Source organism: Ochlerotatus camptorhynchus, unplaced genomic scaffold (assembly GCF_037179485.1).
Source record: "Ochlerotatus camptorhynchus isolate MF236.1 unplaced genomic scaffold, CSIRO-AGI_Acam_v1.1 ptg000370l, whole genome shotgun sequence".
NCBI classification, from domain to species: Eukaryota; Metazoa; Arthropoda; class Insecta; order Diptera; family Culicidae; genus Ochlerotatus; species Ochlerotatus camptorhynchus.
In genome coordinates, this window is record NW_027040858.1 from 2,355,233 (window position 1) to 2,368,676 (window position 13,444).

Here is a 13,444-nt window from a genome sequence, read left to right on the forward strand (position 1 = left end):
CTGAGGCATGAAATCTCTGATCAAGCCTAGCGGAAAACGAATTTCAGCAAAAAACAAATCAAAAGATCAATGTTTTGACTACAAATTGGCCAAATTATAGCTAATTTGGATTTTAGTACTTCGAAAGGAAAAAAGGCACTCTAAAAACAGCCGTTTTACTAAACATATTCAAACCTCATGCAATCTAAATCCAAAAGCATACGGGTAAACCTTGAAAAATGGATCTACCAGCATTTGAGAATAGTTGATGCACATCCTGAAAACTTCAAGCTCGTTAAACTTTTTCGGAGAAAAAAGAATTCTCGATCCTACATATGTTTGTCTGGTACTGTATGTTCCCGAAATTTTCTAAAAGTTCATGGAACTATCCTAAAATTCTCGTTAGGTATTTACCCTTTTTCATAAATCTGGACTTTCCTAAAGTTTTCTGAACTTTCATGATGATTTCTGGACTTTTATGAATTTCTAGGAACTTCGATAAAGTTCCTGAAATTTTCCTAAACTTCTTGGAGCTGCCCCTACGACTGTCTCGAGAAAGCTGAACGCTTGTTAGAATAAATGATAAGCCATAGGATATGTCAGGTAAACGTTATTGACAATTTATCCAAGTGTTACAATTTAGTCGAGTGTTCGGGACCTGAGATTGAACTCACGACCTTTTACTTGGAGCGCATGATGTGGAATTTTCCAAAAAAAAAATAATCAATAGGTGCAAAACGATTTAAAAAAAGTAATCTAGAAGGGGCATCCAAAAATTCACTTATGCCTTTTGGTGCAGCCTTGATTAGCATATGTAGATTGAGAAGTCTGCGCCCAAAAAATCATTCTGTGGAGCTGGTTACTCATGGAGTAACCATGAGTAAACACCATGACAAGCCAGAAGTGAAGACATCTCGTCGATCTCGTTGATGCTTTTTTTTCTAAATACACCTGGCATTCCTAGGCTGAATAGCTCCCACTTCGTGTGAGGAAAAATAGGTATAATAGTGAGAATCTGTTGCCATACATCTTCTCGTTAAGAATACCCTTATGGAATATGATGAGCCGTTGTTAAAAGTGAAATAGCCAGGGATAAGGGGGACCAAACTGAGAGTTCAACACCTAAACAAAAATCCTGAGTACGGCTCTGCTTACGAATTGATAAGGTGGTAAGTAATCAGATCCGTTTTTTTAGTTCAATTGATCGTTTTCCAAAATTTGGCCTAATACCTATGACCTATACGCCATTCGGCTCAATGGCGTTTTAAACCGTTGTTCGACCATATTTCAAAACAACAGAATTATTTAATTTTGCAAGTTTTTGCCGATCATGCAATTTTTAAAAATTATTCATATTGTAGCCAATTTGAAGCCAGCCCAGACGATCCGACTTAAAACGCTTGGCTTAAGCCTTACTCCACAAGCGAGACCACACGCCCAATGTAAATTTGACCGGTTGAGACTCTCCTAAGGGCGAGTCCATTAAATTTCCTAGAAAGGATTTACGGATCTGACAAGCCGGCTTTCAACTAACCGTCCAAACGGGAAAACTCTATTATCTCCGTAAAATCACAAACACGATAATCACTCAGAGAGTCGGTGAGAGCTCACCCATATCAAAAAGACCTCTACGAAAGAGAATTTATCCTCATCGGCAGTCTCGTCACTTGCCACTAGACGTCGCCCCGATCTGGAAGTGGACTACTCTCCCCAACATTCAAACTCACAACAAGAGGGCGGGACAACGGAGAACGCGAAGCAGCGTTGCCAGATATACCGATTTATCGGTATTTATACCGATTTCCGAACTAGATACCGATATACAGATAAGGTTCCTCAGAATACCGATTTTTGAGGTGTTATACCGATTTATACCGATTTTTTTTTAATAAACAAAATGATTATTGCCTGCCCACGCTAAGAATTTCGGAGAAAATTATTGTGTGAGACTTGTATCTTTTTGAATATCTCAAATTTGTTGAGTCTTTAAAATTCTAAAAAAAAAATCATCTTCAAAAATGTCGTATGGATACCCTTTCGATTAATGTTTCAATTTCCTCACCGTTTTTGCATTCCGTGACTCGGTAAACAGTCGATGGCTCTTTCTGGTAATTTCAGGGGAATCGGGAAATACTTTTTTAAACATTATTTAACTTCCTAGATTTTCTTCCAACTTTCCTCTGGATTTTCTATTTACGATTCCTCTCGGAAACTTATTTCGACTTCGCTTGGAAGCTTTTTCAGCCTTCGCTCGAATGATTCTTCCCGGAACTTCAGGGATGCTTCTAGATTTTGATTGCGGATCCACTACGGAAACTTCAGAAAAGTTCAGACTTTTGAGTAAGTTTCGATAAATTAAAGAATGTTTTAATAACTTCTGTTAATATTCTAAAATCCGGTCCAGCGAACACCAGTGAACTTAAGGAAACATCATAAATATTTTGGATACTTCACAAGTCTAAAGAACTTCTGGAAAATTTAATGGTTTTCAGAACAGTTCCATTAGTTTCAGGAGAATTAATTGAACTTTAGGAAGCTCCGAGAACAACAGGACAATTAGATCAGATCAATAAATTTCAAGGAAATCGTAAATTTTAAAGGAGTTCTGAGAAACTCAGGCAATTTCCGAAAACTACAGCAAAAGGCTCATGCAAATTTAAGAAACATAAGGGAAGTCACACGAACATTAAGACATTGTGAGAACATTTTATGGGAAGTTTCGTGCTTTTAAATGGCAGTGTTGATCACTTTTAAAAATTAGAAAAATCGGGAAGATCAGAGAACTTCAATGCTGATGTTACAATAAATTCAAGAAAATTGTGAGAGCACTAAAGAAATTTCGTAACCTAAAAGAAAGTCTAAAGACCTTCAAAGTTGATTACAGATATTCCGGTAGTCTCATTATAATCAGGGAAGTTCCAAGTATTTCAAAGATGATCAGAGCACTTCAAAACATCCCGAGGAAATATGGAATATTCCTAAGTACATTTCAGGAATGTTCCAAAAACTTCAGGGGCATTGCGAGGTCTTCAGGGATGTTTAATGACCATTTGGAAAATTTTCTGGATTATTAGAACATTCCCCAAGAGCTCTTTCTTCCAGAAGTATGTCTTTGTTTCTTTCGGCTGTTCTGTAAGCGCTCTGGCTTTCGCCTTTCTTCAGATTTTTTGTCAAATCTACCCTAGGAAGTTTCTTCCGTTTTCTCCAGGAAGTTCAATTAAACTTCTCCCAGAAATTTCATTCGTCTAGTTCTGGAATTTTGTCCAGTTGGTTTTTTTACTTCTTTTGGAAGGTTTTTCCGAGTTTCTTCTGGCTTCCCCTGGAAATGGCTGCTTTTGGAATTTATTTCCGATTTCCAAAACTTTTCTGTCTTCCTTTGAATGAGAAATCCGCTGAAAGTTCCTTTGAATTTTCGCCAGAAGTTTCTCATTTTATGTATTGGAAGTTCCACGGATGCTTTTCCGACTTCTTTCAGAACTTTCCTCAAATTTCCTCCAGGAGAGCTTCGTTCCTCTTTCTCTGGATGTTGTTGTCAGCTTCCTCAAGAAGCTAATTCAAGCATTCCCCGGAATTTTCTTCAGGAATTGTCCGATCATAGTCCAAAAGTTAAAATTTTCGCTTTCAAAAGCGGCAAAAATATAAAATTAATTAAAATATAAAATACAGATAAATAGCGATTTTTTAAAACCTTTGATACCGATAAGCTTTAACACATTCTGGCAACGCTGACGCGAAGTGATGTCGAATGCATTTAATCAATTAAAGCTAGAGAGATGGTTCGTTTAAGAACACATGTATTGTTACGAACTATTCAGACGGTATATTGACGGAATAACGGGTATTTCAACATTACATAACCTACGTAGATCGATGTTATCTTTAGCGATTTCTATTTACTTGTGTGTGTGTTCGTTCCTCTCTCTTATGTGTGTGCGATTTCTCTCTCCCTAGCTGAAGTGCTCATATGCTCTTATCTGTTCATTTGTGTGACGTCACCTTATCGGCAACTCAGCTCTAAACGAGTCTGCGCTCCTGGTGACAATGGAGTGGCGTCGGAAATCTTACGCGCGCATATTTTACAGGCGGGAATGCCACATCACGAGTTCTGGAAAAGCGTGTCACGGAAACTTGGCGCCATTCGCTCCTCAGTCTTAGACTGGCAAAAAATCACTCCGTGGCGCCCTAGCCGGACGCCACACTCCAAAGTAAAAAACTACAAGGGACAGCCCTTTGGGATTGTACCTAATGGTGACGTAGGACTACGTGGTCTTATACAAAAAATCTTATTGGTTAACTACAGCAGGAGCTTGTGATTTGTGTTGGAATAGGCATTTGAGCGAGGTTCTCTCTGTTTATACTCTTTAGCATGACACGCTTGACATAGATGGCTAATAGCGCTGCGGCTTCTTCCTCCTTATATAGATGCTCACGTGGGCTTACAGGTAGCCTTTCGTTGTGTTCTGGAGAACACCACCACTGACCACGTGGTGATTGAATAGATACCGTTTGGTGAGACAGGATGGAATTCAACTTTGAAATCTGTGTTAGGGAAATCGCTTTTCGTAGGCAATCGATGATAATTTTAATTATCATAGCAACAGTTGCAAATTCGTGCAATTTTCAATAATGAAAATTGGAAAAAATATAAAGTATTAAATTTATCAGATGCGTCGACATATTTCTGATCGATTGGTGATAAAATTATTGAAATTGGTCCAGGGGCAGCTGAGTTAATAACGTTCAAAATCTTTCAAATTTTGTTACATGTTCCATTTTCGGTTTTCACAAAGTGTGTCCCCATATAGAAATCACAGACGTAGCCCTACGTCAAAAAAAAGGCTTGACTCACCAGATTATCGTTGGCTTACGTGATGGTCACAGTCGATGACCTATCGACGGGTTCGACGCACTCGTTAGTGATCGTCGATGGAGTTCCCCTGAGTCTCCTCGGACAGATTTTTTTAACGGATCCGTCGCTTCCAGCCGGTTGACGATTGCCGGGAAAATTCCGTCCGTCGGGGAGAAGTTGCTGCGCTCGGGTACGGTGAATTATTCTGCCAACGATTTAAAGATGGCTTCACCAGAACAGTAAGCACAAGCACGGCCACGGACATGGACAGCACATATTGAGCACATCTGATCACCTGCAATTTTATAGTCTGCCTCCTGATCGCAAAAATATTTAATTAATTTGAACACATACTTTAATTTTAAAAAACAACAACCACGAACAAACGGGCACACTTCAAGTTTGTTGGGAAGTCACAGACGAAATGATAGAGACCGTGAATCCTCGATTAAAAAAAGTGAAGCTCGGACGATCCGGAAGTCCATCATTTCCCAAAACCCTTCGTGTCCGATCGTGAATCTAAATACACGAAAAATGACTTGACTCGTTTAATCGTGCGGCTGTCCCTTTCCTACCTTAACCATAAATTAAATGGACCTCTCTTAGGAAAGATTTCGGCAAAAATGCTTGTGTCTTCCTTTTGTAAGGAATTCAATTCAAACAATTTAAACCTATTAAGTTATATACAAATTTATACAAAATTCGTGATCGTTACAATATGTATTTCACCACTGGCTTACTAGACGGAGAACATTCAAATTCCATCATCCTTTAACTTCCTTGTGACCTCCTGGCTACACCCATGGCAACTTTAAATCACTTTACAGAAAAATTAAATGTAGACGTAAAATTAAATTATTTCAAAAAAGCGCTTTCGGAAATCTAGAATTGAAAGATGGCAGCGTTCATGTGAAATCCATTTGCTATACAAGGTCAACTCATGTAACTGATCCCAGGAAACCAACATCCTTCAACTTTCTTATCGTGCCGGTCAACTATGGCTATGGCAATGTTTTCTAATCTCTATCGTTCCTACGCTGATAGTTGGAGTATTCGAGTTATCCCACCGGCATCGAAAACCGTCGAACTCCGCAAGCAAATTATTCAATTAAAGGAAAAAATTCTTCCGTTGCACACACACACACACACGTGGAGAATGCCCATTGTAGCCTGCCGAGCGATCCGCGTGTTTGGCCCGTCGCAGCATTCCCCTCCTATTATCTTAATTACTCTCTTAGCTGATTACTTTCTTCGGACCGCGAGTCGTTCATCCGCTGTCTTCTGGCCTCCCCACCGCCATCTCAATCTTTCTCGGACTGCCGAGCCATCCACCGTGCCAGTCAGTCAGTCGTGGGAAAACGAATAAATCGTATGTTTACATTTCAATTAATTGACCCGGGCTCAGCTGTTTTTTGGACCTCTGCACGATCCCACGATCGCAAGATGAGTCGAAGCGGAAAAATACCGACCATCAGCCGTTGGCCATTTCCTACTATGCGACAGCAAATCTTCGAGGTGGATTTTTGTATAGGTTATGGCAAAGTTGCCATGGTAATCAGCGATAAATAATTATCAGTAAAGCGCTTTCCTTAACGCATCACCACTTAGATTAGTGGCATAAATTGACCACTATTGCAATTGCTCCAGATCTTATACTTTATTGTTAAATGACTTATCTCTTGTCCATTTTGGTGTAGTGCAATTTGGTCAGTTATCCAATCAAACCTATAAACCATTCGGCCGATCTTCCCGTCGCTCCCTTTAAACCATTCACGTTTTACCAATAAATCACCCCAGCGGCGACGGCGTCGTCGTCGCTGAACCCGGACCCCATGCATGTGCCAACGCTCAGGCGTCAATTCAATTACGGAACCTTAATTAAGCCACGTTTCTTACCTCAGAAAAATCTCGCTGTGACATTTTTCCCCGTCTTCCTTCTTTTAGCGATCCTCAGGCCTCAGCAGTTGATGATAACTGCTGCTCACGATCGCACTTTGGCCGCATCTTCTTCTGTTGTAGGCTGGAATCTTCGTTTTCTGCGTCTTCTTCTTCTTCTTCTTCTTTCCACTCACAACACTACCGAACTCGAGGGAAAAACCTCAGCGCTCACGGGACACTGGAGAAATGCGGAAATTTATGGGATTCCTTCGCAGGTTTTCGAGCAGAAGAAATTGAATTACTTTCTTTTTTTCAACTTTTTACCCTCCGCAAACACTCTGGGTGCAATAAAACTTAATTGATTTTTGTGCCCCCTCCCCTTTCAACTTTTCACGAACTTTTTTTTTTTTTTCACCGGGTACCTCGAACTGACCCCCTTGGGGCGCGGCGGCGGGCAATGCGGGCACGAAAAAAGGATAAATCTTTTCCGCGCTTGGTCGGAGCCGCGCGCGCGCGTGTTGTCGAAAGGGATTAAACAATTTTTTTTTCTCCAAAACTAAATTATGTCGAAGACCACAACAATCGTCATCATCATCATTTCTGCCCCGGATGGAAGTTTTGGATTACTTTACGGCCGGTTCACTCTTCTTCTTGGTTGACGCTCTCTCTCGCAGCTATTGAGGTTATGTCCAATTAGTTTCGTCTGGTCGTCCTTCGTTGGGGATCTGAAATGAAAATTGCCAAGACGCAGAAGCGGACAAGTGGATTAATGAAGATGAGCTTTGACGCTTGAGGGTGTGAAAGGAGTCATATGCGCGAGAATGGGACTGAACCGCAAATTTGCAGCGCGATACGGGTGGCGGAAGCGGCGCAAGGCCTATTTGTCAAGAGATTACTTAATTTGTCTGAATGCGAGCCGGAAATGAGTGCAATGAAGGTTTATAACAAAAAGCGCTTCATCAGGATTGATATGAAACGTGGCATGCGCTGCTGGTATGATCAATCATCAATGTGCGCCAAAAATACAGCAACATTTTGACTGCTGGATTGTTGAATATTCGGTATACTGCCTATAATTGCATATCGGTCCCATATGGACAAAGTAGGCATTGAGAAAATGGCAGTTGAAGTTAAGACGTGCAATTTCCAAGTAAATATTTAAAAAATCATAGTAAATTAATTGATAATTTTGTCAAGTTAAAATCATTAGAAGTGCAACTTGCATGACTTGTTATATCAGCGAAAAATGTGACGATTCAAAAAGCAGAACTGTAACTCAGCCTCTGAACGATTTTAACTTCAGGATCGGACTGACATCCGATTACTTTGCTTGATGGGACAAACTAACTTGATGTTGTTTTCACATTTTTCATGATTTCAGTTTGTAGTTTTATCACGTATAATGAAAGTAGATGCCAATTGATAGTGGATAGCGTTGTTATCGTATAAATCCATATAAGAATGATATGTGGTCATACGGTCTGCATCCACAATTATCCGGACACACCAAAACTTAAGTAAAACACAAATTTCGCATTATATTTCCATTGTAGCTGTTTATTTCAGATTCATGGGATATGATTTTAAAATTCACAAAGCCAAAACATAGTCATTCGGTATTTGCATAACATTTTCGAACTTTGCGCTTAAGGTGATTCCTTGTAGGGTCCACAAATGGCCGCCAATGTACTTCCACTTCGAATTTTCAATTACACAAATCTCGGAAATCAGTGCCCCATTTCATTTGAAACTGTTACCTCATGTATGCTGCAGTGCAGCAAACGTGGAGTAACAATTTGAGTATTGCACGAGTCGTAGAAGCTTATATTTGTGCAATTGATGTTTCGAGGTGGTTCCGAGAATAAGGATGTCACAGCGAATCACTTTTTTTTTCAATAGTCATTTTAACGCTCTTGGGTCATTTGTGACTTGTCCGGGGGTAAGATTTGACCTCGTGACTTTGGCGTGAATGCTAACCACTACGCCGGGGTCACCCCCACGAGCGAATCACCCTAACACCATCCATTAGGGTTTATATTGACTCCTCAGATACCGTGGTGACCGTCTTTGTCCAAATTTGTTGGAAGTGTTTGATATCTTTGATTCCTTGTTTTTTTTTCAGAAAGCTTCCGCTTCATCAGAGCCCAATATCTCTCGATTGGACGTAATTGTGAACAATTTGACAGATTTGTGGTTTAAAAAAATAGAGCGAAAAGAAAATCGGACTGTACAGCTTGATGTTCCAGCAGAGAATGTGAGCAGAGGCAGTAGTAATAGTAAAATTTACGTTTATTTTCTGGTTTTTTTTATGTTTTAGCATTTGGTTTATCATTTAAATTGGTTAGCCTTTGGCTCTTCATCTTTGTTCTAGTTATTTGGTTATTCTAATGTGATGATTGCGTTTAGCGCTAATTTACAGGATACCCTTTTATGGGATTGCTTACCTAACTACTTGAACTAGATCACGAATGATCTGGTGGTTTGATCGTAGACAGGCGACTCTAAAGGCCCAAACGCAATGTGGGCGGAAGCGGAACGGAAACGGAAAGTTTGACAGTTGTCACAAATGCCATCAAGATGCCTAACCGAAATCGATTTGATTCTAACTAGTTTTCAATCCGACAAGTAGGCTTACTCAGATCGGGCTTTTCCGTTGCCGCTGCCGTTCCGCTTCCGCTGTCATTGCGCTTGGGCCTTAAACCTTTCCAGCGTGGAAGTCTTTCGCTCTTCGAGCGTTTGAAGACCGGTCAGGTGGTGAATCTCAGAATAACGAGTTTGCGGTGGACTGTTAAGGATCATTCTGAGGACCTTGTTTTGGATCCTCTGAAGTTTTAGGTGGTGGCACTTAGCACAACTCTCCCAGGTTGGCATACCAAATGATCTGCTTGTGGACAGCAAGCTTGTTTTTGAGGGATAGGGTGGTCTTCCTGTTTATCAGAGGAGCGACCTGATCAAGATGTTACACTTGGTGGATGTCTTGTCCACATGGGATCGGAATAGCAATTTGCTAACGAGGGTGAGACCAAGGTAGACTACTTCACTCGACCATTCAATGGGAGTGCTATCAAGATGAATCTTGACGTTAGCAGGCGGAACAAGCCGATGTAAATTCGAGTGTGGAAACAGAATGGTTTGTGTTTTAGCTGCATTGATACAAATCTTTCAGCTCTTGAAATAGTCGGACAGAGCATCCAGGCCTGATTGTAGTTTACGCGCCAGAATACGGATCACTCGACCTTTATAGATGATGGAGGTGTCATCTGCGAACATTGACAGGATACCACCACCCGGCAGGGGAGAAACGTCTGACGTGAAAATGTTGAATAGGATAGGCCCTAGCAGGCTACCTTGAGGGACCCCTGCATCAACGTGGAACGTATCAGAGGGGACATTGTTCAGGTAGACCTGGAATGATCTGCCCGACAAGTAGTTTTTGATGATCTTCACGAGGTAGATCGGAAAGTTGCATCGATGCAGCTTGTACACTAGGCCATCATGCCAGACATTGTCGAATGCCATCTCAACGTCCAACAATGCCATGGCAGATGTATTGGAAACGGACTTATTCCGCTTGATGATGTTAGTAACCCGTGCGAGTTGGTGGATGGTAGAGTGGCCTTTCCTAAACCCGAATTGATGTTATCAGAGGTTATTATCATTTGAAAACACCAGCAGACGGCTGAGTATCAACTTTTCGAACAGTTTCGAGATGGAGGACAAGAGGCTGATGGGGCGATAGCTTTTGGCACTGGTAGGATCTTTCCCAGGCTTGTGTATTGGAATCACTTTGGCTAACTTCCAGCATGTAGGGAAGTAGGCCTCCAGAACGGCAGGCCCATGGGGGCTCACCATGGCTTAGCCAAGATTATGTGAAATCACAAAATGTTGGTCAAGAGCATTGGTCATTTCAACTGGGGTTATGAGTAGGGATGGGTCCAAGTTCTGGTCAACAGAGGAAAGCGGAAGGATCGATCTCGACTAAAATTTTCAAAATTTTGGTCATCTTCCAAAATGATTTTGCACAATCTGGGAGAGAACGAATCTTGTTGGCAAAATCGTTATTTCTGAGTTCCACCATTCTGGCCTGGATAATTTTGGTTAGCCTATTGACCTTGGTCTTCAAGTTGGGCAGCCCAGAACGCTGGAATAGCTTACGAATGGTGTTACGGAGCCTGATAAGATCTTTGGTTGTGTTGTCGAGGTTCAGAGTATGACTCACCTGTCTGGATGCTGGTACGTGTGAGCAGAGTCACGACAGCAGCGCTGTTTTATATCTTTTCAGGTTCAAGCAGAACGATGTACAACCAAGTGGCACTCGATTATGACGACTGGGTTAGGAAAAACGTTTATTTCATGAAAACAGAGATACAATTATCATTGATACATTTTTCAAATGTTTTTGAGGAAAATTTAAACAAAAATACTTGACTTGTAATGTAATATCCTATCGATTGACGTATTTGGTTTTTATTTTCATCTATAAATGGCAAAGTTACAAGCGTTCAAAACCTAACACTATTTCGTCACACATATTTTTTTGATTTGCACCCCAGTATAGTCGACAAAGACGTAGTTCTACGACAAACCAAGTGTGTATATTGTTCAAATAAACATACTTTCAAATTTAAATCAATCATAAATATTTTTGTTTTAATGTTTTCAATTTACTTTGAATCTGTTTAGAGAATATTATATTTTTGATTTAAATGAACAAAATTTGTATCCATGTAGAAGTTTGAATTTGAAACATGGTAAAATGCACACAGAATAAATTTCATACATTTCGGACTTAAATATGTGCAAGATTAAGCTTTAAAAATTTCGGTAAATATTGAAAAGTCTGGCTATAATTTTTCATGATTCTGATATTTGAAGAGAAAAGAAAGTAATAAAGCATTTATTCAGAACAGTTTTTATTCGATGCATCGGACTAACAAACATTCGGAGTCAGTCAAGATTTAAGATAATCGAAAGGAATGAAACTTGAATGATTGTGTCCCTGTTTGTAACTTGATAATAATTGAATTTATTTTTACAAAAGCATTGGGATTTATTTTATTTTATATAAAGTTAGTTTTGGTGTTCAGTGTTCTTGATTTATTGAATCATATGTTTTATTTGCTAAGGCGTTCAAACTATCCTGCAGCTGAATTCCGGGCATAATGGTTATCGATAAGAAAGAAATTTATGCATATTAGATACATATACAAATTTCCATCCCTTATGTACAAACATGTCCATAAAATCTAGATTCATCATTCAAGATTCCATCAGATTCAATTAGCTGAAAAACTTTTGAATACCGTAATCCGGGAATAAATTGATCACTATTTAACGTAAATAAATAAATTTCTAGAATAAACTAAATTGAAAAAAAAATAATGGTATTTAAATCAGAAGCTATTAGGGCTCCATCGTCCTGCATGATTTCTTATAATATTGGATGTTTTGTTAATTTTTATGAAATTTGTGAAATCTTAAATTTGAAAATATCGATATGGGGTTAAATTGATCAACCCCTCAAATGGCTTCCCCGTGCATTTATAATAATTGTTCTTATTAAATGAGGGTTCCCTGAATCCTATTCAGATGCTTAAACCTTTCTGTGAAAAGTGTTTTCATTAGAAACGCCAAAACCCTAGACTTCTTGATATTTGAAACATTCTGCTGCAATTTATTAAACAATCCGGATTCATTGACACTTAGTTTAGTAAAACATGATACTTGAATGGTAATGACATCAATCGTTGCAGTCCTATGATCGTTTGTTTGGATGATGATATTGTATGCTACCCTGAGTACTGCGGAGTAAATCGATTTCATTTTGCAAACCAATGGAAAACTGCTTGAAAATTTGTTCAAGTTTAAAATTGTTTTGTTCTTTCTGAGTCGATTCCCGCCAAAAGCTCTGAGCCAGGAGTGCTCGAGCCCCCATGACTCTATCAAAGTTTGTTTACAAACATGTTTCGCCAAAGTATGTTTTACTGCAATTGAAAACTCAGCTGAGTCATAAAAACTATGCTGGTTTTTATACTTTCATCATTGAGCCAGTTGGTTTTTGTCTTTGAGCTTACAATTAAGAATGTGTTATGAAAAAGTATGAATCATTTTTATGAGATTGCAATGCTTGACGAGAAGTAAGAACAGTAACTGAGTTTGTTGCTTCTGAATGTTTGGCTCCCGTTTGACAGTTCTGACTGGCTCCCAAGTGACAAGCACATTGAGTGAGTCCGCAGTACCCAGATGCTACCTAACGATGTCTGAAAGAATATCTTGCAACTTATACAACGTTTCTTGAACATCTACAAAACTCCCTTGATTTTTACCTAATGTCGTCAATTTATTCCAAATTCCATATTTTGTCAATCTTTCTTAATTCTACGAAGATCTCTGAACATCTTTGCACTTCCGGGAAGGCACCTATCATCTACAAATATTCTTGAACATCTGGAAAGTTCCTTGAAAATTAAAGCAGTTCTCAAAACCCCTAAGAAGTTCATGGAGGTTTTCCGAATTATTATCTCAAACAAACTGACAAACTAAAATTTGAGAAATTGAGCGAATTTTAAATATTTTTTTTTGGCTCTCTACTGGGAGTAAAGCGGGTAAAATTGTATGGATAAACATAATTGTAGCTTGTTTAACAATAATTTCCGCGAAATAAGTGAACAGCAAAGTCCTTGAATGATTTATTTAGACTGTCGTTCACTTTTGACGTAGGACTGCGTCTTTCGGCAA

General features: G+C 39.4%; 1 protein-coding gene across 1 annotated transcript in view; it reads right to left on the reverse strand.

Moving 5' to 3' along the window:
- Positions 1-7,109, reverse strand: part of LOC135710072 (tetratricopeptide repeat protein 28) — a 385,468-nt gene extending 378,359 nt beyond the window's left edge. Inside the window, exon 1 of the mRNA XM_065232523.1 lies at positions 6,725-7,109. Within this exon, the coding sequence (XP_065088595.1) occupies positions 6,725-6,748 (24 nt within the window). The 5' untranslated portion in view covers positions 6,749-7,109. The remainder of the gene's footprint in view (positions 1-6,724) is intronic.
- Between the last annotated feature and the right edge of the window lie 6,335 nt (positions 7,110-13,444).